Below are 24061 nucleotides of genomic sequence, written 5' to 3' on the forward strand. Positions count from 1 at the left end.
GAGTATTCAAGGATATAATTTTTCAATGTAGGGTAATAGCTTCTTGATCAAAGGATAAATCTGACTGCCATTATGGGGTCAAGAAGCATTTTCTTCCTAGTTTGTTGCAAAATTGGAAGCGCTTCAAACTTTTTTTTTTTTTTTTTTTGCCTTCTTTTGGATCAACAGCAAAAACAAATGTGAGGAAGGCTGAACTTGATGGACGCGAGTCTCTTTTCAGCTATGTAACTATGTAACATATGGAGCTCCTACAAAAGAGCGACCCTATGATAGAAAATGGGGACAGAGGGATTTGGGCTAAATACAGGGAGTGTTCCTCCCAGACAGGGACACTCAGACTGTATAGATTCAGTGTCAAGCTACACTATGGGGCTAAAATTCCTGTAACTATGTGCCATAAAAACCAGAAGCCACAATGTGTTTTCCTGTGGGCTTCCTCTCTACTTCCGGGTGTAGCAGCATGGCGGCGCCCTTGATGCCATGCCTCCTTAGGCACAATACCGGGTTATCGCAGCAGCTCTGGCTACCTGCTGTGAAAGGCACTTGGCTCACCCAGTGAAGGTGGGTACAGCAGTGCAGACCCCACGTTTTGCTTTCTTCCAAGAAACAGCTCGTGACGTCATATCAGCGCGCCTTCTACAGGTCGCATTGAGGTTGTTTTTGTAGAGGAGGAAGACAGAAAGCATTATTATCCTTTATTCAACTGCTGCATATCGGTAAGCCTTCACTGTAAGCATGTCATTGATGGCTGTGTATGCTGTCAGACAGATTGTTGGAAGAAAGAGACATTCTAACAGCACAGTCTGGAAATCACATTCCTTGCTGGTTGCTTGTTTATCAGAGTTTATCTCAGTGTGCCAAGGAGCTTGCAATCTACAAATATGTAGTCACATTGGCTATTTAGAGTTGTTTTGGTTTATAGAAAAGTTAACGTGAAGCTATTTTCAGGCTCTGGACATTTGTGAACCTCCCGATTTCAATGTACACCTTTAATATGGCACATCCCAAAGTAATACTGCGGTTAGAATTAAACAATAAACAGATTACTAGGTAATATTATATAGTATTAACTGTAAACTAGCTCAGCAGCAATTATCCATACTATTAAAATGATGGGGAGCATTTTATTAGTTGAAGAAACTATAATATGTAGAACAACCAGCAGTTATCCATAATATTAAAATGATAGGGAGCATTTTATTAGTTGAAGAAACTGAAATACATAGAACAACCCAGGTTTAATAACCAGTGCCCCTTATTTGTGAGACAATACTCCATAAACATGTGTTGGATGTTCCTGTGGTATCACATGCAAGTGTTATGGCTTTCGTGTATTATCTCAGATAATAAGCAGAATCGTTGATATTGACCTATTAATGATCCATATAGCAATTTATATACGTACACATGCTAGCAATTTGACTGGCACAGTCTATGATTTCCATGACATTTTTTTAGGGGACCATGTGGTCTATTAGTTCCTGAATAACTAACTGTTTCAGTTAAAATGTAGTATAGAGGAGAACTTAAAGGACCACTCTAGGCACCCAGACCACTTCAGCTTAATGAAGTGGTCTGGGTGCCAGGTCCAGCTAGGGTTAACTAATTGTTTTATAAACATAGCAGTTTCAGAGAAACTGCTATGTTTATCAATTAGTTAAGCCTTCCCCCTAATCCTCTAGTGGCTGTCTCACTGACAGCCACTAGAGGCGCTTGCGTGATTCTCACTGTGAAAATCACAGTGAGAGCACGCAAGCGTCCATAGGAAAGCATTATGAATGCTTTCCTATGTGACCGGCTGAATGCGTGCGCAGCTCTTGCCGCGTGTGCGCATTCAGCCGACGGGGAGGAGAAGAGGCGTATCGGAGGAGGAGAGCAGGAGGAGAGCTCTCCGCCCAGCGCTGGAAAAAGGTAAGATTTAACCCCTTTCCAGATCCGGGCGGGAGGGGGTCCCTGAGGGTGGGGGCACCCTCAGGGCACTCTAGTGCCAGGAAAACGAGTATGCTTTCCTGGCACTAGAGTGGTCCTTTAATGTATGTAGGTTTTGGAACTAGACTAAAGTAAAGACTGCTTTCAAATTTAACATCTGGTGCTGATGATTTACGTACACAGAACATTTATTGCAGTATATGGAAATCTGTATTTACAGACAGCAATGTACAACAATTTAGATCTGCGCTGGACCGCAGTTTTTTTGTATTTTGTGTGTGTGTGTGTGTGTGTGTGTGTGTGCTTACGTTCACACGCCTCTGCATTTTACTTTTTAATGCATTTTTTTTAATTGAGTAAATGTTTAACGTTCTATGATAGATATTTAAGTCTCTGCACAAAATACAACAGATTAGGCATGCTTGTTTGAAATTATTTGTTGATGTAGTAATGTGGCAAGTTAACACTTTATTTTTTTCTTTATCCCTGCTTTTTTTCCCGGTTATAATGTCTCCTTTTATGCATGGAAATTAAATAACGAAGTGCATGCAACATGTTCCCAAAGTGGCGATGTGGCACATTTACATAATGTAATGCATCTTTAGATTCATTGTTACACAGAATGCATGTTGATGGTTTAATAGGGAATTTAAACAATATATTATAGCAGTTAATGAACAAAAAGAGGAAGGAGGATGTCTGTGAAGGGTTGAACTGTTTTGCAAAGTATTAATTCTGAATAGTTTTATATATTTTTTTTGCTTTTCAAAAGGATCAAGTGATTTTTGCTTCTCCGTATAAGATCAGGATAATTACGTTATTGGAAATAATTCTGAGAATGTGAATTGACTGCATTTTTTTTTTTTTTTTTATATCACAGCGAGTAACGATTGTTGTGCACTGATGGCTGCATACGAGGGCAGCTTTGAAAGCGTCAGGAACATTGAAGAGAAGAGAGAAAGAACAAAGAAAGCACGAGAACAGCTGCTGAGCAAGGTGTGTTTGAAAAGGGGGAAAAAAAGATAAATCCAGGATGATTGGTTGAGTCATTGCATGTGGTCATTTTCTAGAGAATGCAATATTGAGCTGTCACAAATTGGATGTTTGCCTGTAATATAAATATATTTAGCTATAATGCTTGTGTTTGATGAATCCATATTCATGTTTTGGGAATATCTCTAGGCTAAAGATGAATTTGAGAAGGCAGAGCAAAGGAAAGAGCAGAGACGTCTAAGAGGGGAGGACACATGGATGCTCAATGATGTCAATGAACGTTTAGAAGAATTGAACCAGGTAACAAGTCTGACAGAACGCCTTCAATGAGTGCCATATCCCCATGTGCCCACTGTCTATTTCTATGGCGGGGGGATGTGATGGATGGCCTGATGTGTTTGGCGCGGGCCACAAGCTTACGGTTCCAATTTTGGGACTGTTTTAGTGTGTGCCTGTATATGCAGCTAAGTTGAGAGGAACATTATAGAACTAGGAATACAAAACTACATTCCGAACGCTATAGTGCCCCTGTCCCTAGTTCTATATAGATCTCCCCCCCCCCCCTTTTTCCAATGACTGTGATAAAATAGAGCTTTTTACTCACCTTTTTATAGCGCTGAGACTCCATGGTGCTGCTCACCTCTTTGCCTCCCGCAATATCATCGAGGATGCATTGAATCCATTGCTTTCCTATGAGCTTCTTAGTCACATGACAGTTTTCCTTGGCCTGTGCAATAAAAGCCCCTCTAGTGACTCTCAGGAAGGGACCCTCTATAGGTGGATTTAACCCTTCAGTGCAAACATTGCAGTTTCGACAAAACTGCAATATTTTACATTGCAGGGTTAAAATGAAAGGGCCACTGAACCCGATCACTTCATTGAGATGAAGTGGCCTGCGTGACTTTAGAGGTTCTTTAAATTGAATTAACTTATACCTCTGAGATACTGCACCTGGAACCATTACAACTAAGCTATCTCACATCATGCATTTTTCTTCATATCCTCCTTTTGTCCATTTAGTGCTTTTATTATCCAGTCCATAGCATTTTACTATATAATGTAGAAGCTCAACCCTTTATGAGACATAGACAATAGATTTCACATCCTGCTGGGATACAGACATTTTAAATGCAGTTATTGATCAATTTGTGCGTGAACATGTTCTGTTTACCTATAGTGACAAACAAAAATGACCATAACCATCGCGAAATCTGTCAATCTGTAACTGTTCTCTTTGCTGTTCTAGAATTCGGAAAAGAAAAAGAAAAAAGACAAAACCCATAAAAAGGCAAAGAAAGAAAAAAAGAAAAAACACAAGAAAGAAAAATCAGAAAATAACGCAAGCTCCAGCGATAATTCCCAGGTATGCAGCTTAAAATGTGTTACGGGACAGAACATTATGTTGAAAAGCAAAACCTTCCATTGCAATTTAATTAAAAACACCCTTAAAAATATATTGGACTACTGAACTACAATATTACTGTGACATATTTATTGTCCGTGGATTACTACGATACGATATTTATTGTCTGGAGAGCACTATTATGTTATATTTATTGTCAATTGAGAGCGCTATAATGTTAGAATTACTATGATATATTTATTGTCAGTGGATAATGCTAAAATGTTAGGATTATTATTATTTATAAAGTGCCAAAGTATTCCACTGCACTGTACAATATGTGGACTAGCAAATATTTAAGAAGAGCTGGATGCACAGGAACAGAGGACGTTGAGGGCTCTGCTCAAATTAGCTTACATTCTAGAGGGAGTGGGGTAATCTCGAAAGAGGTAAGAGTACGATGTGTTTCATGTATTGGAAAAAGTAGGTCGCTAGAATAGTTTGCAATGAAGGTTTTTCTTTTTTTTTTTAATGATACAGTTTTCAATGATACAGGAAGCAAGGTGTGGGGAGGAAAAGCTTTTAACAGTGGGTGAGAGTCTAATAGAGCAGGGCATTCCATTGGAAGATAGGTGTCAGAGGCGCGAGTACGAACAGAAAATAGATGTAGAGCATAGGGGCCTCAAATGGGCATACTTTTGTATTAGTGCGGCTGGTTAGGTAGGAGAAGCGTTATGTAGAAATTTATAAGCAAGCTAAGCAAGCACCAGGATTTTAAATTGACCCCTAAATATTTCTGATGCCAGTATAAGTACTGTCATAGGGGGAAGCATGGGAGGTGCGGGCGGACAGGAGGATGAGCCTCGCTGCCGCATTCATTCTAGACTGTAACGGTGCCAACTGGGAACGTGTAAGACCATTGAGATGCAGATTGCATTAGTCAAAGCAAGAGATCATAGTGGCATGGACCAGCACCTTAGCCGCATACGGCGTTAAATAGGGGCACATGCAAACTATGTTTCCGAGATGTAAGCAGCAGGATGTGGCGAGTGAGTGGACATAAGTGGTGAAGGAGAGGTGGGAGTTAGACAGAGAACCTAGTCAGCAAGGTAGAATGGATGGTAGTGCAATTGATTTGGAGGGAGACAGACATGGGAGTAGCAACACTTGAGAAAAAACAAAAAGTTCTGTTTTGGACAAGTTACATTTAAGAAAATGAGCAACTGTCCACTTAGAAATAGTAGAAAGGCAGTCAGAGACACAAATCAGGAGGGCTGGTGAGAGATCTGGAGAGGACCGATTGCAATTTTGAGCATGCCTCTCAGCCAGGGGCATTTCACCAGCCTGCCCCATCCCAGCTCCATTTCAGACCAGTCCACTAATCATAGAAACAAGGCATCATTGTACAGCAGGAGATCTCACTGATCAGACTCCCTCTCTACTCTCTCTACCTTTTTTTTTTTTTCTTCTTTTGTGGTAAAAACTATTGCAGTCATGCTAGGTTTTGGCGCTATAACTCTTGTGGACTATGTTTTCTATAGGACATACGGTCCTATTAATAGTGTGTATTGTTGCAGGACTCTGAGGATGAATGGGTCGAGGCAAACTCTTGCCCGTCAGCTAGCACAGACAAGGCTTGGAAAATCAAGAATGAAGATGCCACAAGAGAGATTGATTCTGCTAAGGTGAGGTTAAAATAATATTTAATTTATTTTTTTTATTTTTTTTTTATTTTGTGATGTTATGTTTTTTGTCTCCACCATAAAGTAAGCTTTCTTTTTTTTTTTTTTCTTTTTTCATTTTTACCAATTGGTAACATTTTGAAAATGTGGGACATTCATTACACCAAAAAATGATCCATCTGTTCAAACTGCACGTTAAACACATAAATGAATGTTACATATAGACAAAGTATAACAAGCCCCCACAGTTCTTCATAAAGGCAAACATACACCTACCACAATAGAGTGTAGAAATGTTTTTTAACAAAGCAGACCCTCCAGAGATACCCTATATTTTTGACTGACAATCCTTTTTCAAGAGCTATCCCTTTAGAGGAAAAAAATGTCATCACAAGTATTTATGTGCTGTATTAATATGTTGTTCAAGGAACTATTTTTATAATGTAATGAGTGCCTTAGCAATTTTACCTTTTTACACTTTTTGTAAAAGTTTGAATAAATGTATGGTTCTGTTGCTATTTATGGTTCTGTTGAGCCTGGACGTGTCTCTGAGTTCTTTTGAATAGATACATTTATTGAAAACAAAGCAATATTTACTATATTGGAGAGTTACTAGTTGATGCGTTTTTAGACATAGACTTTGTAGTTGTGACGGTGTGTGAGGGGTGTTGGCCATCACCACATGAAATCTATATATATGGCTAAGTTTTGGAAATTTCTTAACAATATCTGTTCTTCAGTAGAAAAGGCTAAAAGCTGCAAAAGTCTAAAACCAGTAAGCCTTTAGTCTGGACATATGGCCATAGGAACACTTAATGACATGAACACACTAAGACTGGTGTCTGTCAGAGAAAAGTCAACTTGATATTCCCACCATTTCCCCCATTCCTAAAGGCCGCCCCGTTACGCTCTATCAAATCAGTGACATCTGTCAGGAAGGCCGAAATGGTTCTTGTGGATGAAGATATTAAGTTCAGACAGGGACATATGATGTTGGCACAGTACACAACAATTTTGCGCTCACAACCCACTCTGATCATACCGACCTGAAAATGATTATTTCATGTTTGTGCTTGACAAATCTCTGCGAAAAGATTTTTTATTAAATGGGATTTTTACTTTTGGAAAAATAAAGGTATATGTTCATGACACCAGTTCTGCTGTTAGATAGGAAATAGAATTTTTAAACGTGTGTCAACCACTGATTGTCATATTGTCCATTCCAGAGGGCATTGTATCATTGCAAAATAATTTAACAGAGAGCAGTAGCTACTCATAGTACATGTGTAAAATGGAGAAGCATTGTACCAATCCCATTTTGATCCATACTGCATTGTGAAGTAATGGACACTGGTGCTGTGTTTACCAAGAATAAAGCCTGCTATTTGTGTCTTATTGTGAGCTTTGGCTACATCCTCCGGCTTTGATATTGCTGTAGAGTTGTATACCCACAGAAATCTGCTTGCTATTAAAACTAGAAGTACAGACTTCCATACGCTGAAGTGGTCTGCGTGCCTATAGTGTCATTTTAACCTTAATTTTGGCTACCTTGATTGTGGCTGGACTCAGTTTATCATCAATCTAGAAATAACTATATAAAGAGGGACACCTCCCAATCTAATTGTGTAACCTTTGTAATTACATCCTGCATGGCTGTCCTGTCCAAATCTCTAAAATCATTCTGCATGCAACACGGCTATGGCTGCGTTCATAACTCCGCCATGAAAAGAGACCTTAATAAAATTTCTATTAATTTGATTTTCTGAAATGCAAAGTAAAATCACTGCTTACTAAGAAGGTGGGTGTCTATTATTATTATTATTCTGCCAAAAAGAAACGGGATGATTCTGTGGACAAAAGAGACAAAACATGTGCAGTGGGAGAACAGATCATGGGGATTATATATTTAAGAGGCTTTTTTCCAGCTTTTATATTTTAGATTACTTTGTGCAATTTTTAGTTTTTAATTGTTTAAATTTTTTATCACATTTCCACTTTTTTTTTTTATTTCTTTGGTTATATTGAAATAAAACATTATGTTGATGGGCTTTTGTTATTGTACAATCCAGACAGAAGTCTCTCTTTTTTCGTAGTATGAACTAACTGACACATTGTTCCACTAAATTACTTGTAAACTTTTTTTTTTTTTTCACCAAATCAAATAATAAAAGGGGACTGTGTAGATATTGATATTACAGGTTGTTTAATACAACTGTGACTTTTTGGGAATTCACCAGGAAATTTCAAATTTCAGGCCAAATTGGGTCAATTCTCAAAGTCGGGTATATTTATAGTTTTGCTATTTTTGCACACCCCAAATTAATTCCTGATAAGTTACTGCTCAGTAAATAACCAGTTCAAGTTGGATTCCAGTGAAATCTTTTTGTTGTAGTTTCTGTTCCTCCTCTTACCAAGATGTTACTTGTTTGACGTACTAGTTATTACTGTGCCATGTAGGCAGAGGAACAAGGGCCCAGTAGTGATCAGTTTAGTCCTAGTTTTGGCTAATTCATCTCGCACGCGGCTCCTTTCCTTTGGAACATCCTGCCTACCACGATCAGACTCTCCCCTAGTCTTCAATCCTTTAAGAAGTGCCTCAAAACCCATCTCTTTAGGAAACCTTATGGCCTCCCAGAGTAACCTCTACCTCACATACCTGTCCCTTGCTCTTTCCTAAAGGGCAGCACTCGACTCCCTCCTCCAGCCCTGCCTCACTCCCACCTTGTTTGGTTGCTACCTCCTGTCATGTTGGGTTTTACGCCCCACCTCATCTATACTGTAAGCTTGTTTGAGCAGGGTCCTCTTCATCCTATCGTTCCTGTAAGTTTTTGTAATTGTCTCATTTATTGTTAAATATCCCTCTCAATACGGATTTTGTATGCTCTATTTAAATGCCAATAATAATAATTATTTAATTTGAGTTAATTCTGTTCTGCCTGATCCTTATTTCTGCTCTACAATTTGTCACTATATCGTTCCGATGCTGTTTTAGTCAGTGTTTTAACTGCTATTTATTTTGTCTGTACATCTGTTTTGTGCACTTATATTTGAGTATGTATACATTTTGCTTTTTGCACCACGCCGCTTGGTACTTGTCTATTTCTGCCAGCTGAAAGACACATCTGTTAGCTTACTTCCTTATGCAAAGTTATGCATATCCACCCCCATATGATTCTCAACGGCATACAACATTTTTGTTCCTTGTGTTTTTTTTATTTCTTCATTTGATCATGTTTATCCTGATTATGACCTGATTCAGTCTTTGCTTTGTGTTTAAATTGGTAGCCAGTTTTCTGGAATGCGCGTCTTTTTGTTATCATGATGGACAGTACTTAGAAGTGATATAATAAAGGAGCTCAGCGTGCTCATCAATCACAGTCGTATATCTCATTGGATCAAGAAGCTATTACCTTACTAATTAAAATGTATATCCCTTTATACGTCAAGTTTTTGCAAGTATTTTTTCCAACTTCAGTCAGAGAATTCCACATCCTTATTGTTCTTACTGTAAAAAACCCTTTCCTTTGCTTTAGACTAAATTTATTTTCTTCCTGTCTAAATGCGTGACCTCTTGTCCTATGTATAGTCATTTTATGAATATGTTACAATGGTAACATCTCTTCATAACTAAAATGCTCAATTCTTTTCATCAATTTTGTAGTTCGCCTCTGCACTTTTTCTAGTGCCATAATATCCTTCCAAAATTGCACAGCATATTCAGGGTGTGGTTTTACCAGTGATTCATAAAGAGGCAAAAGTATATTTTTATCCTGACAATTAATGCCCCTATATAAACGTGACAATACCATACTGGCATTAGCAACTGCCAGTTGACATTGCATAATGTTGCCTAGTTTGTCTATAATAATTCCTAAATCCTTCTCATTTGTTATTATCCCTAATTCACTACTGTAACAAAATACTGTATTTTATTATCCAAGTTAATTCCCCTGTGTTTCGTAGACAAATCTACCAAACATTGACCACCTCATTGAACTTCAACAAAACCACAGACTTAAGTGCTCTCCCTCTGTGGCCACCGTTTATATAACCGAATAACATGTGCTGGAGAAAACGACGGCCATTTTGTCGCACTAATTAAGGCTGCGGGACTTGGTCGTCGAGTGTCTTGCACTCTAAGTCGAACACTTGACCTCACGAACACCGGGGATTTTACCCGAATGCCTGCTTCTTTTCCCGACAAGACAGGAGAGCGCTGTTCGGTAGGACTTTTTGCGTGAACTAGACGAACAAACCTATGAGCCAGGGGAACTGTTCGACATTTTATTCGTTTCTAAACTCCCGACAGACCGACCACTACCACAATTTCTCTGGAACCAATTTGGGCAGATGCCACGTGTGCAGTCAATCAAAACTTTACCCCAGTGGTGATTCGGCTGTGTTCGTGGAATCTGAGCACTATTTGGACAAGTTGGGCGCTCAAATCCAGACTATCCAAGGATATAATGCTTGTGCGGGTTCAGATATGTTATGTGTATTTTTAATATTTTATGTTTTATACTTTGTAGCTCTAGTGCCTGGGAGATAATTAGTTTAAGCAAAGTACACTAAATTATCTCCCAGGCACAGAGACTCCGGTTCGTGTTGTGGGAGTGTTTTGGGTGTGTTTTACCATGTCTCTGCTTGTGACCCCATGCTGGGGGTCTGTGTATATAAGTTGGCCATTGGCTGGAATAAAACATTACAATTGTACCCTTCATCAAGTCTTGACTGATGTTTGGGTATGGGAACGGCGAACCGATTGATTTTTTCCCACAACCTTAGGATTTCTGGTGAGTACGGATCAGCGTACTATGCGAATGGGCTATAATCACTTAAGCCTCTAGCATTTCGGCAGTATACGAACTAACAGAGTATACGAAATACAAAGAATTTATTACAACTACCATTTAGGGTGTAACTTGCTTCTGCATTCATTACCCCAAAGTGCATAACTTTGCATTTTTCCACATTAAATTTCATCTCCCTTTTGAGTGCCCATTCCCCCAATCTATCTAAATTCCTCTGCAGCAAAGCAATATTCTGCTCACATTGTATTACTTTACAGAATTTTGTGTCATCTGCAAACACTGCTTTCAATGTCTATTTCAAGATCATTTATAAATATGTTAAATAGAAGCGGTCTCAGAACAGAACCCTGAGGGACACCATTTACCACTGTTGTCCAGCTTGAAAATTTACCATTTATGACAACTCTCTGTGCTCTATTTTTAAGCCATTGTTCTACTACAGGACAAGAATTTTCATTTACACCACATTCTTTTAGATTGAACACTTACCTATTATGTGTAACCGTATAAAACGCCTTGGCAAAATCAAAATAGATCACAGCCACTGCAACACCCTGATCTATACTTCTGCTTACTTCATTGTAGAATGCAATTAGGTTAGCTTGACGTGACTTATGTTTCACAAAACCATGATGATTATTACTACTAACATTTCTCCTGAATATTAATCATTAATAACCTTTCAAATACTTTTCCAGCCACAGAAGTTAAGTATTTGTCGGTGAATACCGTCAGGACCTGGAGCTTTGTTTACATTAACGTTCTTTAGCTGCTGTAGCACCTTGTTTTGAGCCATCCAATCAATTTTTCTGCAAGTTTTTTGCAGCAATCAAAGCAAAGCATATCTCTTACCATAGGGACCTCTTTAATATATAATGAGGAAAAATAGTTATATAAAGTGTCAGCCTTTTCCTGTGTCACGTATCCTTCGTATCCATGTGGCAAAACGGAGATAATTACCTTCCGAAGATCAAGGGGAGTGCCGCTCGGTGGTCTTCTGCCATGATTCCTGACTTGTGTGGCATGTCGGTGCACGCCGGTCGCTGCAGACCCACGCAATTATATAGCCCCAAGTCCGTCAAAGGTAAAGACAACATCGACGTGCGGGTGACGTTACGCAAAAGACGCACACACATTTTGGGGTCAAGGGCTAGGTACAGCCAATCGCATCTGCAAGAGGGTTATTTACACTCACTTATTCCTTAGCTCATTGCCCCGTCGTGGTTTCCCTTACATGGATCATGCCTCTCCAACACTTCCGACCTTCTCCCAGGCTACTGAACAAGAGGTGGCTGCGCTTATCCTTTCCTCTTGCCTCACCACCTTCCCACTTGATCCTGCCCCATCTCACCTTATCAGATCTCTCTCCTCTTGTCCTTTGCCCTAACACGCATCTTCAACTGCTCTCTTTCTTTTGGCACTGTTCCTGCTGTCCTTAAACATGCTACTGTAGTACCCATCTTAAAGAAACCAAGTCTCGACCCATTCTCCCCTTCAAACTATTGTCCTATATCACTGCTCCCTTTTTCCTCAAAGTTTCTTGAAAGACTAGTCTTGCCTGCTTCCTCAACTCCAACTTTCTCCTTGACCCTCTTCAGTCCGGCTTCTGCCCCCTCCGCTCTACTGAGACTGCCCTTATCAAAGTCACTAACGGGATTATCAGAGCTACATCCAAAGGTCACTACTCCATACTAATTCTTCTTGAGCTCTCCGCTGCTTTTGATACTGTTGATCATGTTCTCCTTCTCCAAACTTTTCAATCACTCGGTCTCTGTGACTCTGTCCTCTCGTGGTGTTCCTCTTATCTCTCCCAACGCTCATTCAGTGTCTCCTTTTCTAATGATACCTCCACCATTCGTCCTGTCTCAGTTGGAGTCCCCCAAGGCGCTGTCCTTGGTCCCCTTCTATTTTCTCTTTACATTGCCTCCCTTGGAAAACTTATTACCTCTTTCGGATTCCAATACCACCTGTACGCTGACGACATCCAGATATATCTCTCCTACCTGGACCTCACCCCTGCAACGTGTCACCTCTTGCCTTTTTTCTATCTCTGATTGGATGTCCTCCCGCTTTCTGAAACTGAATCTTTCCAAAACAGAACTTCTTGTCTTTCCTCCTCCTAATATTAATCCTCCTCTCTCGCTCTCCCTTCAGATTGGTGATATCCACATTAGCCCATCCTTACAAGCACGTTGTCTTGGTGTTACTTTTGATTCTGGCCTCACCTTTGAGCCTCACATCCGGTCTGTTGTCAAATCATGCCAATTCCACCTCTAAAACATCGCCCGCATCCTCCCCTTCCTTACACAAGATTCTACTAGAGCTTGTCCATGCTCTAGTAATCTCTCGCATGGACTATTGTAACTCTCTCCTAATTGGTCTTCCCAATAGCCCTTGCCCTGCTACAGTCTGTAATGAATGCTGCTGCCAGATTAATTTTCCTCTCTAGTCTGTCCTCTCACACCTCACCCCTCTGTCAGTCCTTACATTGGCTTCCTGTATACTATAGGAGTCAATTCAAAGTGCTAACCCATACCTTTAAAGCACTGAATAATCTTAGCCGCTCTTATATATCCTCACAGATCCATAGGTATGCCCCTTCTCGGTCTCTCTGCTCTTCCCGTGACCACCTTCTGTCCGCTGCTCGCACCCGTGCTGCCAACTCGCTCTTGCAGGACTTCTCGCGGGCGGCTCCCTTCCGATGTAATTGCCTACCTACCGCCAGACTGTCCCCTAGTCTTAAATCATTTAAGAAGGGCCTTAAGACCCAGTTCTTTATGAAAGCCTATGGCCTCCCAGACTAACCTCTACCTAACATACCTGTCTCTTGCTCCCTCCTAAAGGGCAGCACTCTACTCTCTCCTCCAGCTCTGCTTCACTCCCACCTAATTTGACTGCAATTTCCTGTCCTAATGTGTTTTATACTCCACCTCCTACAGACTGTAAGCTCGTTTAAGCAGGGCCCTCTTCAACCTATCGTTCCTGTAAGTTTTCTTGTCAGTGTCCTATTTATAGTTAAATCCCCCCTCTAATATTGTAAAGCGCTACGGAATCTGTTGGCGCTATATAAATGGCAATAATAATTAATAATAATGGTGGTTATCCGAGAGTGTGTTCCTGATCGTGTTTTTCTGTTTTTTTTTACTTTGGCTTCATTTTGCTACCCTTGACTTTTGGCTTTTCCTTATTGCTGTGTCTCGTTCTGTGTTCCTGACCTCGGCTAGTTTTCTGATTATTCTCGGGTACGTTCTAATGTCCGGCCATTCTAAGGTCCGGTAACATGTTACCCTTAGTTCTAGGGTGTGATACTATTCTGCCTGCTGGATCAATATAATCCTGACATCCTGGTCTTCAAAAACAAACACTCCCATCTCTGTTTTTAGTGTACCTAAACTTTATTTATTTTATTTTTATTTTTTTTGAATTTTTTTGAATTTTATGTGCTTAGAATTTTTGGGGGGATGCTTTTGCTTTTTGGCTATCAATTTCTCATTTTCTAGTTTAGCCATTTTTTTTTTTTTTTAATTCTTTATTTTTTTTGCGCAGGTGAGTACAATCATATCTATTAAACGCCACAACAGCGTACACGTAGTTAGTAACAAGTTATACAGTGGCAGAAACATTTGCGCATTTTCTATTTTATGGATAGGAACATAACAGAATTACATAAACGGTTGATGACAAGAAACATGGTACATATTAGCTGAGTGATGAGTAGATGTGTGATGTGTCTTACTAATTGTGTGATGGGTAGTCATTAAATGTTAAAATCAGTAAAGATGGGACCCGATGTCTTGGTGGAGCAGACCCCGGTAGCTAGGGTTGTCGTATTGCTATTGAATATGGCCTGCAATAAGCATCTCTAGTAGATTGGCCTTGTGTGTCTAAAGACTTAACCCAAAGAGGCAGGTAGTGGCAATTTGTGTTTGTGTGCTGGCATACCAGTATTGTGTCTGCTACGACCGGCATGGGGCGGCTAGAGGTCGCTTAATGTTCTGGTCGTTCTCTGGGCATCTTTATTTCAATATTTACATCTAAGATAAGTGGTGCCGACATTCCCCTTTTACGTTTAGCGGTCTCCCCGGGCAAGAGGTGTCATAGCGTTTAGCCCAGTAATACCTACAACAGAAACATCCGCAGGGGGTCAGAGGCGGTATAATCAATATTATGGCAATCGTTGTCAGTGCGTGTGCAATATAGGAGAAGTCAGGCTAGGCAGGACAAACAATATATGAGGACACCTCCAAACAGGAGAACTCTAACTTGTCGGACATGCGGCACGTTTTCGTGACGTGGAGTCGCGTGGTAAAACACAGTATTACATGCATTTGTTGTACTTTGTATTATTTCTGTGCAAATTAAATACAGATATATGCGAAGTGCCACAAAAGCACGCATAGAGTAATCAACAAACATTCAATTTGGCACTTGGAATCTGCACATTTTTCATTTTCCTCCTGTTGGATCAAGCTAGATACAATTTTTAGGTATATAGCAAGGAAATGATACGTTTAAACCACGTCAGTAAGCAATAATTCGACAATAAACTAGCCGCTTCAGAGCCAAAAGGCGGGTGCTACAAAGCATCATAGGTCTAGGTATAAAAAAACAAAAAACGCTGGGTTACTAGCTAGTGTTGAACTGTGAAATAACATACAGAGTTAAGTTAGGAGTTTCCATAGTTTAGCCATTTTAATTGCCCTTTTGCATGCATTGTTGGCTTCCTTATAACTTATATAGGATGCATCTAATTTGTCTGATTTAAATGCTCTAAATACCCTTTTTCATTTTTTTTATTTCTTGGTTTACTTTCCCACTAAGCCATATTGGTTTTAATTTGTTTATTTTAAATTAATTAATTCATGGTACATACTGAGAAATTTACCTTTCTAATATTTGTTTGAAGACATTTTTTTCACTAAAGAGTTTATGCCAGTCAATATGTTGTAAAGCTGTCCTTATCTTATTAAAAAAATTGGCCTTTTTAATTGTTTTTTGTATACCCCATGAGCTTTTTCTTTTTCGAATTTATTTCAAAAGACATTTTGTGATCACTATTTTCCAAGTGCTCCCCTACTTGAATGTTGGTTAAAGGGATCCTATAGTGCCCCCCTCCCTCGCGACCCTTCTCCCGCAGGGTTGAAGGGGGTTTAAACCCCTTTAGCCACTTACCTGAATCCAGCGCCGGGTCCAGATCAGACCCCGCCCACGCTCCTCCCCCGCCAAAGCCAGCTGGCGGGGGAAACCGAATCCGCATGCGTGTGCATTAAACCTCCCCATAGGAAAGCATTATTCAATGCTTTCCTATGGGGAAAATCTGACGCTGGAGGTCCGTGAGGATGTCCAGTGTCAGATAATGGACCAAAAGTGAGTTTGGATGTTTTACAGTGCAGCACTAAGTGCAATAGGGAGACAGCACCCAGACCACTTCAATGAGCTGAAGTGGTCTGGGTGCTGCTCATACAGACTCCAGGCACCATGACCACTTTAAATCATCTGAATCTGAAATGGTCGTGGTGCTTGGAGAAATCCTTTCAGTTCTCTAACACCTTAAGGACCAAACTTCTGGAATAAAAGGGAATCATGACATGTCACACATGTCATGTGTCCTTAAGGGGTTAAACTAGACATGCACCATTTCCAGTTAATTGTCTTTGTAGTATGACACCTATATACTTTTTTTTTTAAATGTGAAAATTTTTATTTCAAGTTCAATGCGGGTACAGAAATAAAGAGTGGTGGGGAAGGGTAGGAGCAATAATTACCGTTAAACAAGTTCAATTTCAATTATACAATTTTACATCATAGCTCTTTCATCTGTAGTGGCTTTCATAGTTACATGAAGTTTCACGAAAATTGTGGTGTGCAACTAGGGGTGTGTTGGAGTTGACAATTGACAGTAAGGGTGGCTGTGCAATCTTGCACATCGTGCTGTCTGTTTTCGGGGTTCACCCGATTCGTATATCTGTGCTGAGTCGCCTACTGAGGCCAATTTAGTGTTCCTTAAATGATAGTATTAAGGCTTTGTGTTGCTCTTCTTACTTTGTTCAACCTGGACAAAGTTAAACTTGATGCGGTTATGGTCTGTGCGTCTTGTGTGTATTCGTTGGTGGTCTGTTTTGGAATGTGTGAGCTCTGTACCTCCCGTCAATGTGTCGGATCGTGTGTGGACTCTTCTAGGTGGATCGCTTGCTGCAGCGTGTCATCTTTCCCAATTTGTCTACTAGTCTTTTTTGGGCAGGTCCACTTTCATCTAGCAGTCAGTGAGACTCTGAGAAGTGTGATTTATTGTCTGTTTGATGTATTATGTTACATTCTTAACTATTTCGTCTAAATATGCGTGTTTAAGTTCCATAAGCGGGCTATGCGTCCTAGTATGCGAAATAAGCCTCTATGGCAAATAAGGGAACACAGGTTTTGTCGTGCCTGTGTTCCTATCTTTTGTTTTCTAGTGAGCCTGACCTTGTTTTTGTGTATCTCGTTGTTCATATGTGAGTTGTTTTCGCATCTTGTCGCCCTTATTTGCCATAGAGTGGCTGCTAAGCTCCTGTCCTCTCATCAGTCTATTTGTGGGTTATGTCTTGGAGACTGGGTCTCCATGGGTCTGACCCTGTCTTGCCTCTGTCTTTTCGACCTTTGCCTATGTCGATGTAGCGTGTCTATGTTGCTTCGTGCCCTGTCTAGATATTGTGTATCAGATTATTCGGCTCCGACCTTCCCGGACTTAAGTTATACTGTTGTTTGTGGAGTCCCTCGGAAAGTGATGTGAAGAAAATGGGGAGGGGGTGGGGGGGGGGGGGGGTGGGGGTGGGGGGGGGGGGGGGTGGGGGGGTGGGGGGGGGGTGGGGGGGGGGGTGGGGGGGGGGGTGGGGGGGGGGGTGGGGGGGGGGGGGTGGGGGGGGGGGGGTGGGGGGGGGTGGGGGGGGGGGGGGGGGGGGGGGGGGTGGGGGGGTGGTGGGGGGGGGGGGTGGGGGGGGGGGTGGGGGGGGGGGGGGGGGGGGGGGGGGGGGGGGGGGGGGGGGGGGGGGGGGGGGGGGTGGGGGAGGGGAGGGCTTAGGAAAAGGGGGAGGTGGGGTGAGGATGACATGTGTCGAGGTGCGCCCGGGCATCCCAATTCCCTAGGTGCTATGTTGTGTGCTTGTGCCTCCCTAAGTTCTGTGATGTGAGAGATAGACATACCACGGGGTCCAGATGTCGACATGCTTAGTGCCTCTCCCTAGTAGTTCTGCGTATCGCGCCTCCGCTGTGTGTATCTCCTCAACTCTCTGTAGCCATTCTGCAATGGTGGGTGGTTGGGTTTGTTTCCTGACTTGTGTGGCATGTCGGTGCACGCCGGTCGCTGCAGACCCACGCAATTATATAGCCCCAAGTCCGTCAAAGGTAAAGACAACATCGACGTGCGGGTGACGTTACGCAAAAGACGCACACACATTTTGGGGTCAAGGGCTAGGTACAGCCAATCGCATCTGCAAGAGGGTTATTTACACTCACTTATTCCTTAGCTCATTGCCCCGTCGTGGTTTCCCTTACATGGATCATGCCTCTCCAACACTTCCGACCTTCTCCCAGGCTACTGAACAAGAGGTGGCTGCGCTTATCCTTTCCTCTTGCCTCACCACCTTCCCACTTGATCCTGCCCCATCTCACCTTATCAGATCTCTCTCCTCTTGTCCTTTGCCCTAACACGCATCTTCAACTGCTCTCTTTCTTTTGGCACTGTTCCTGCTGTCCTTAAACATGCTACTGTAGTACCCATCTTAAAGAAACCAAGTCTCGACCCATTCTCCCCTTCAAACTATTGTCCTATATCACTGCTCCCTTTTTCCTCAAAGTTTCTTGAAAGACTAGTCTTGCCTGCTTCCTCAACTCCAACTTTCTCCTTGACCCTCTTCAGTCCGGCTTCTGCCCCCTCCGCTCTACTGAGACTGCCCTTATCAAAGTCACTAACGGGATTATCAGAGCTACATCCAAAGGTCACTACTCCATACTAATTCTTCTTGAGCTCTCCGCTGCTTTTGATACTGTTGATCATGTTCTCCTTCTCCAAACTTTTCAATCACTCGGTCTCTGTGACTCTGTCCTCTCGTGGTGTTCCTCTTATCTCTCCCAACGCTCATTCAGTGTCTCCTTTTCTAATGATACCTCCACCATTCGTCCTGTCTCAGTTGGAGTCCCCCAAGGCGCTGTCCTTGGTCCCCTTCTATTTTCTCTTTACATTGCCTCCCTTGGAAAACTTATTACCTCTTTCGGATTCCAATACCACCTGTACGCTGACGACATCCAGATATATCTCTCCTACCTGGACCTCACCCCTGCAACGTGTCACCTCTTGCCTTTTTTCTATCTCTGATTGGATGTCCTCCCGCTTTCTGAAACTGAATCTTTCCAAAACAGAACTTCTTGTCTTTCCTCCTCCTAATATTAATCCTCCTCTCTCGCTCTCCCTTCAGATTGGTGATATCCACATTAGCCCATCCTTACAAGCACGTTGTCTTGGTGTTACTTTTGATTCTGGCCTCACCTTTGAGCCTCACATCCGGTCTGTTGTCAAATCATGCCAATTCCACCTCTAAAACATCGCCCGCATCCTCCCCTTCCTTACACAAGATTCTACTAGAGCTTGTCCATGCTCTAGTAATCTCTCGCATGGACTATTGTAACTCTCTCCTAATTGGTCTTCCCAATAGCCCTTGCCCTGCTACAGTCTGTAATGAATGCTGCTGCCAGATTAATTTTCCTCTCTAGTCTGTCCTCTCACACCTCACCCCTCTGTCAGTCCTTACATTGGCTTCCTGTATACTATAGGAGTCAATTCAAAGTGCTAACCCATACCTTTAAAGCACTGAATAATCTTAGCCGCTCTTATATATCCTCACAGATCCATAGGTATGCCCCTTCTCGGTCTCTCTGCTCTTCCCGTGACCACCTTCTGTCCGCTGCTCGCACCCGTGCTGCCAACTCGCTCTTGCAGGACTTCTCGCGGGCGGCTCCCTTCCGATGTAATTGCCTACCTACCGCCAGACTGTCCCCTAGTCTTAAATCATTTAAGAAGGGCCTTAAGACCCAGTTCTTTATGAAAGCCTATGGCCTCCCAGACTAACCTCTACCTAACATACCTGTCTCTTGCTCCCTCCTAAAGGGCAGCACTCTACTCTCTCCTCCAGCTCTGCTTCACTCCCACCTAATTTGACTGCAATTTCCTGTCCTAATGTGTTTTATACTCCACCTCCTACAGACTGTAAGCTCGTTTAAGCAGGGCCCTCTTCAACCTATCGTTCCTGTAAGTTTTCTTGTCAGTGTCCTATTTATAGTTAAATCCCCCCTCTAATATTGTAAAGCGCTACGGAATCTGTTGGCGCTATATAAATGGCAATAATAATTAATAATAATGGTGGTTATCCGAGAGTGTGTTCCTGATCGTGTTTTTCTGTTTTTTTTTACTTTGGCTTCATTTTGCTACCCTTGACTTTTGGCTTTTCCTTATTGCTGTGTCTCGTTCTGTGTTCCTGACCTCGGCTAGTTTTCTGATTATTCTCGGGTACGTTCTAATGTCCGGCCATTCTAAGGTCCGGTAACATGTTACCCTTAGTTCTAGGGTGTGATACTATTCTGCCTGCTGGATCAATATAATCCTGACATCCTGGTCTTCAAAAACAAACACTCCCATCTCTGTTTTTAGTGTACCTAAACTTTATTTATTTTATTTTTATTTTTTTTGAATTTTTTTGAATTTTATGTGCTTAGAATTTTTGGGGGGATGCTTTTGCTTTTTGGCTATCAATTTCTCATTTTCTAGTTTAGCCATTTTTTTTTTTTTTTAATTCTTTATTTTTTTTGCGCAGGTGAGTACAATCATATCTATTAAACGCCACAACAGCGTACACGTAGTTAGTAACAAGTTATACAGTGGCAGAAACATTTGCGCATTTTCTATTTTATGGATAGGAACATAACAGAATTACATAAACGGTTGATGACAAGAAACATGGTACATATTAGCTGAGTGATGAGTAGATGTGTGATGTGTCTTACTAATTGTGTGATGGGTAGTCATTAAATGTTAAAATCAGTAAAGATGGGACCCGATGTCTTGGTGGAGCAGACCCCGGTAGCTAGGGTTGTCGTATTGCTATTGAATATGGCCTGCAATAAGCATCTCTAGTAGATTGGCCTTGTGTGTCTAAAGACTTAACCCAAAGAGGCAGGTAGTGGCAATTTGTGTTTGTGTGCTGGCATACCAGTATTGTGTCTGCTACGACCGGCATGGGGCGGCTAGAGGTCGCTTAATGTTCTGGTCGTTCTCTGGGCATCTTTATTTCAATATTTACATCTAAGATAAGTGGTGCCGACATTCCCCTTTTACGTTTAGCGGTCTCCCCGGGCAAGAGGTGTCATAGCGTTTAGCCCAGTAATACCTACAACAGAAACATCCGCAGGGGGTCAGAGGCGGTATAATCAATATTATGGCAATCGTTGTCAGTGCGTGTGCAATATAGGAGAAGTCAGGCTAGGCAGGACAAACAATATATGAGGACACCTCCAAACAGGAGAACTCTAACTTGTCGGACATGCGGCACGTTTTCGTGACGTGGAGTCGCGTGGTAAAACACAGTATTACATGCATTTGTTGTACTTTGTATTATTTCTGTGCAAATTAAATACAGATATATGCGAAGTGCCACAAAAGCACGCATAGAGTAATCAACAAACATTCAATTTGGCACTTGGAATCTGCACATTTTTCATTTTCCTCCTGTTGGATCAAGCTAGATACAATTTTTAGGTATATAGCAAGGAAATGATACGTTTAAACCACGTCAGTAAGCAATAATTCGACAATAAACTAGCCGCTTCAGAGCCAAAAGGCGGGTGCTACAAAGCATCATAGGTCTAGGTATAAAAAAACAAAAAACGCTGGGTTACTAGCTAGTGTTGAACTGTGAAATAACATACAGAGTTAAGTTAGGAGTTTCCATAGTTTAGCCATTTTAATTGCCCTTTTGCATGCATTGTTGGCTTCCTTATAACTTATATAGGATGCATCTAATTTGTCTGATTTAAATGCTCTAAATACCCTTTTTCATTTTTTTTATTTCTTGGTTTACTTTCCCACTAAGCCATATTGGTTTTAATTTGTTTATTTTAAATTAATTAATTCATGGTACATACTGAGAAATTTACCTTTCTAATATTTGTTTGAAGACATTTTTTTCACTAAAGAGTTTATGCCAGTCAATATGTTGTAAAGCTGTCCTTATCTTATTAAAAAAATTGGCCTTTTTAATTGTTTTTTGTATACCCCATGAGCTTTTTCTTTTTCGAATTTATTTCAAAAGACATTTTGTGATCACTATTTTCCAAGTGCTCCCCTACTTGAATGTTGGTTAAAGGGATCCTATAGTGCCCCCCTCCCTCGCGACCCTTCTCCCGCAGGGTTGAAGGGGGTTTAAACCCCTTTAGCCACTTACCTGAATCCAGCGCCGGGGGAGGGGAGGGCTTAGGAAAAGGGGGAGGTGGGGTGAGGATGACATGTGTCGAGGTGCGCCCGGGCATCCCAATTCCCTAGGTGCTATGTTGTGTGCTTGTGCCTCCCTAAGTTCTGTGATGTGAGAGATAGACATACCACGGGGTCCAGATGTCGACATGCTTAGTGCCTCTCCCTAGTAGTTCTGCGTATCGCGCCTCCGCTGTGTGTATCTCCTCAACTCTCTGTAGCCATTCTGCAATGGTGGGTGGTTGGGTTTGTTTCCATCTGGCTGGTATTGATGCCTTTGCTGCGTTAAGCAGGTGTCTAAGTATCGATCGTTTGTATTGGGCTATCAAGCTTTCAGTGTAGTGTAGTAGAGCCATTTCTATGTTAAATTCGGGTATTTCTGACACCTATATACTTTGTTAAAACAAAACAACATTTCAGAGTCTTCCTGCTATCGATTACGCTGTCCTTCATGACTTTGTATTAGGAATAATAAGGAAAAACTCATGTTGGGTGCAACTTACAGCTGGGGGATTTCACATCTAGTGCAGCTTACGCCACATGAACTATCTGCTAGTGACTCACCTGTCTCAGCTCTGATTTAAGTATACCCTGGATAGACCACAACATTGGTACCAAGACCCATGCTGCCCGTAGCTACACAGATTTCCATGTACCCGTTGACCCCATTACTTATGATTGTAAAAATGTTTATAAATGTATGTGCAGTGAACTGACTGAAGGGTTTAAATATTTATGTACGAAGTGAGCCTTTAAGATGTTTAGACTGCAAGTCATTTGTTTCGAAATTGAAAAAAGAACAAATTAATTTCACACTGAGCCTGAAATTGAATTTTCAAACTTTTTATTGATTTTTAATTTTTTTTTTATTAGCGGTGTCGGAAAGTAATCTAACAGTGCTTTACCTAATCCTAATCCTTAGCCTACAACTTAATAAAGGATTTAGGCATAATTTGTCTTTAAAGCATCACTAATTACAGGAGAATGTGTAGGCTTAATTCCCATCTGTGTGATGTAAAAATAATGCAATAACAGGAAAATCTTGTTATGAATTGCGCTCTATTTATAGCTTGCTTGTTTTGACCTTTCAGTCTGTTTTCACTTAGTGGTGGTTTATTGTGAATTAAAGCAATTTGCTCTGTGTTCCTATTCAGTAAGAATCCACAGATGTGTATAGGCTGGGTATTTCGATTTTATTCACTAAACAGTGAATTGCCCCAAATTTATAGAGCTTTGTATGACCATTCTCTCCCCTCCCCCCAAGTTCTATTGATATGTTTTTTTTTTTCTATGTCCAATTAAAAACAATATTGGAGGTGTGGGTTAGTGCTACATTGATGTATAAAGATCACTCAAACATTTTGAGATTGCTTCTCACAAAACCATCTGTTGCTGTGAACCATGCCTCACAAAAAGAGCTTTCATAAGACTTTCGATTTTCGATCAACAGTAGTTGCACTGCCTAGAGCTGGAAAGGGTTGCAAAGTTATCGCTATCTCAAAGGGTCATCTAGAAATTGTGCTATTGGAATGTATACGTTTTTTTGAAGAAAAAAAAATATATATATATTTTTTTTGCTGTGCACATTGCAAAGATTACAAGCAGATTTGTCATGCCACAACAGCAAAAACAAGTATGGCAAACAACATCGTTAAACAATTACGTGGCATATGAAAATGCTGCACAATTGTATGATGGTATTTTGTGAAGACGCTAAGCTACATGTCTGAGCTCAATAATAATAATAATAATAATAATAATAGCGAACTAGAAAATCATCAGATATAGATAGACAGACACAGTATGTACC

The 24061-nt window shown here is 41.2% G+C and overlaps 1 protein-coding gene across 2 annotated transcripts in view; it reads left to right on the forward strand.

Moving 5' to 3' along the window:
• Positions 1 to 444: 444 nt before the first annotated feature.
• The window catches only part of CWF19L2 (CWF19 like cell cycle control factor 2), a 196169-nt gene continuing 172552 nt past the window's right edge, over positions 445 to 24061 (forward strand). The window contains exons 1-5 of one of the 2 annotated variants that reach the window (XM_063430222.1): positions 445 to 716; positions 2810 to 2925; positions 3112 to 3222; positions 4169 to 4285; positions 5842 to 5949. In XM_063430222.1, the coding sequence (XP_063286292.1) occupies positions 2833 to 2925; positions 3112 to 3222; positions 4169 to 4285; positions 5842 to 5949 (429 nt within the window). In that variant the 5' untranslated portion in view covers positions 445 to 716; positions 2810 to 2832. The remainder of the gene's footprint in view (positions 717 to 2809; positions 2926 to 3111; positions 3223 to 4168; positions 4286 to 5841; positions 5950 to 24061) is intronic. The other variant, XM_063430231.1, reaches the window with a different exon arrangement.

Source organism: Pelobates fuscus, chromosome 1 (genome assembly GCF_036172605.1).
Source record: "Pelobates fuscus isolate aPelFus1 chromosome 1, aPelFus1.pri, whole genome shotgun sequence".
Taxonomy (NCBI): domain Eukaryota; kingdom Metazoa; phylum Chordata; class Amphibia; order Anura; family Pelobatidae; genus Pelobates; species Pelobates fuscus.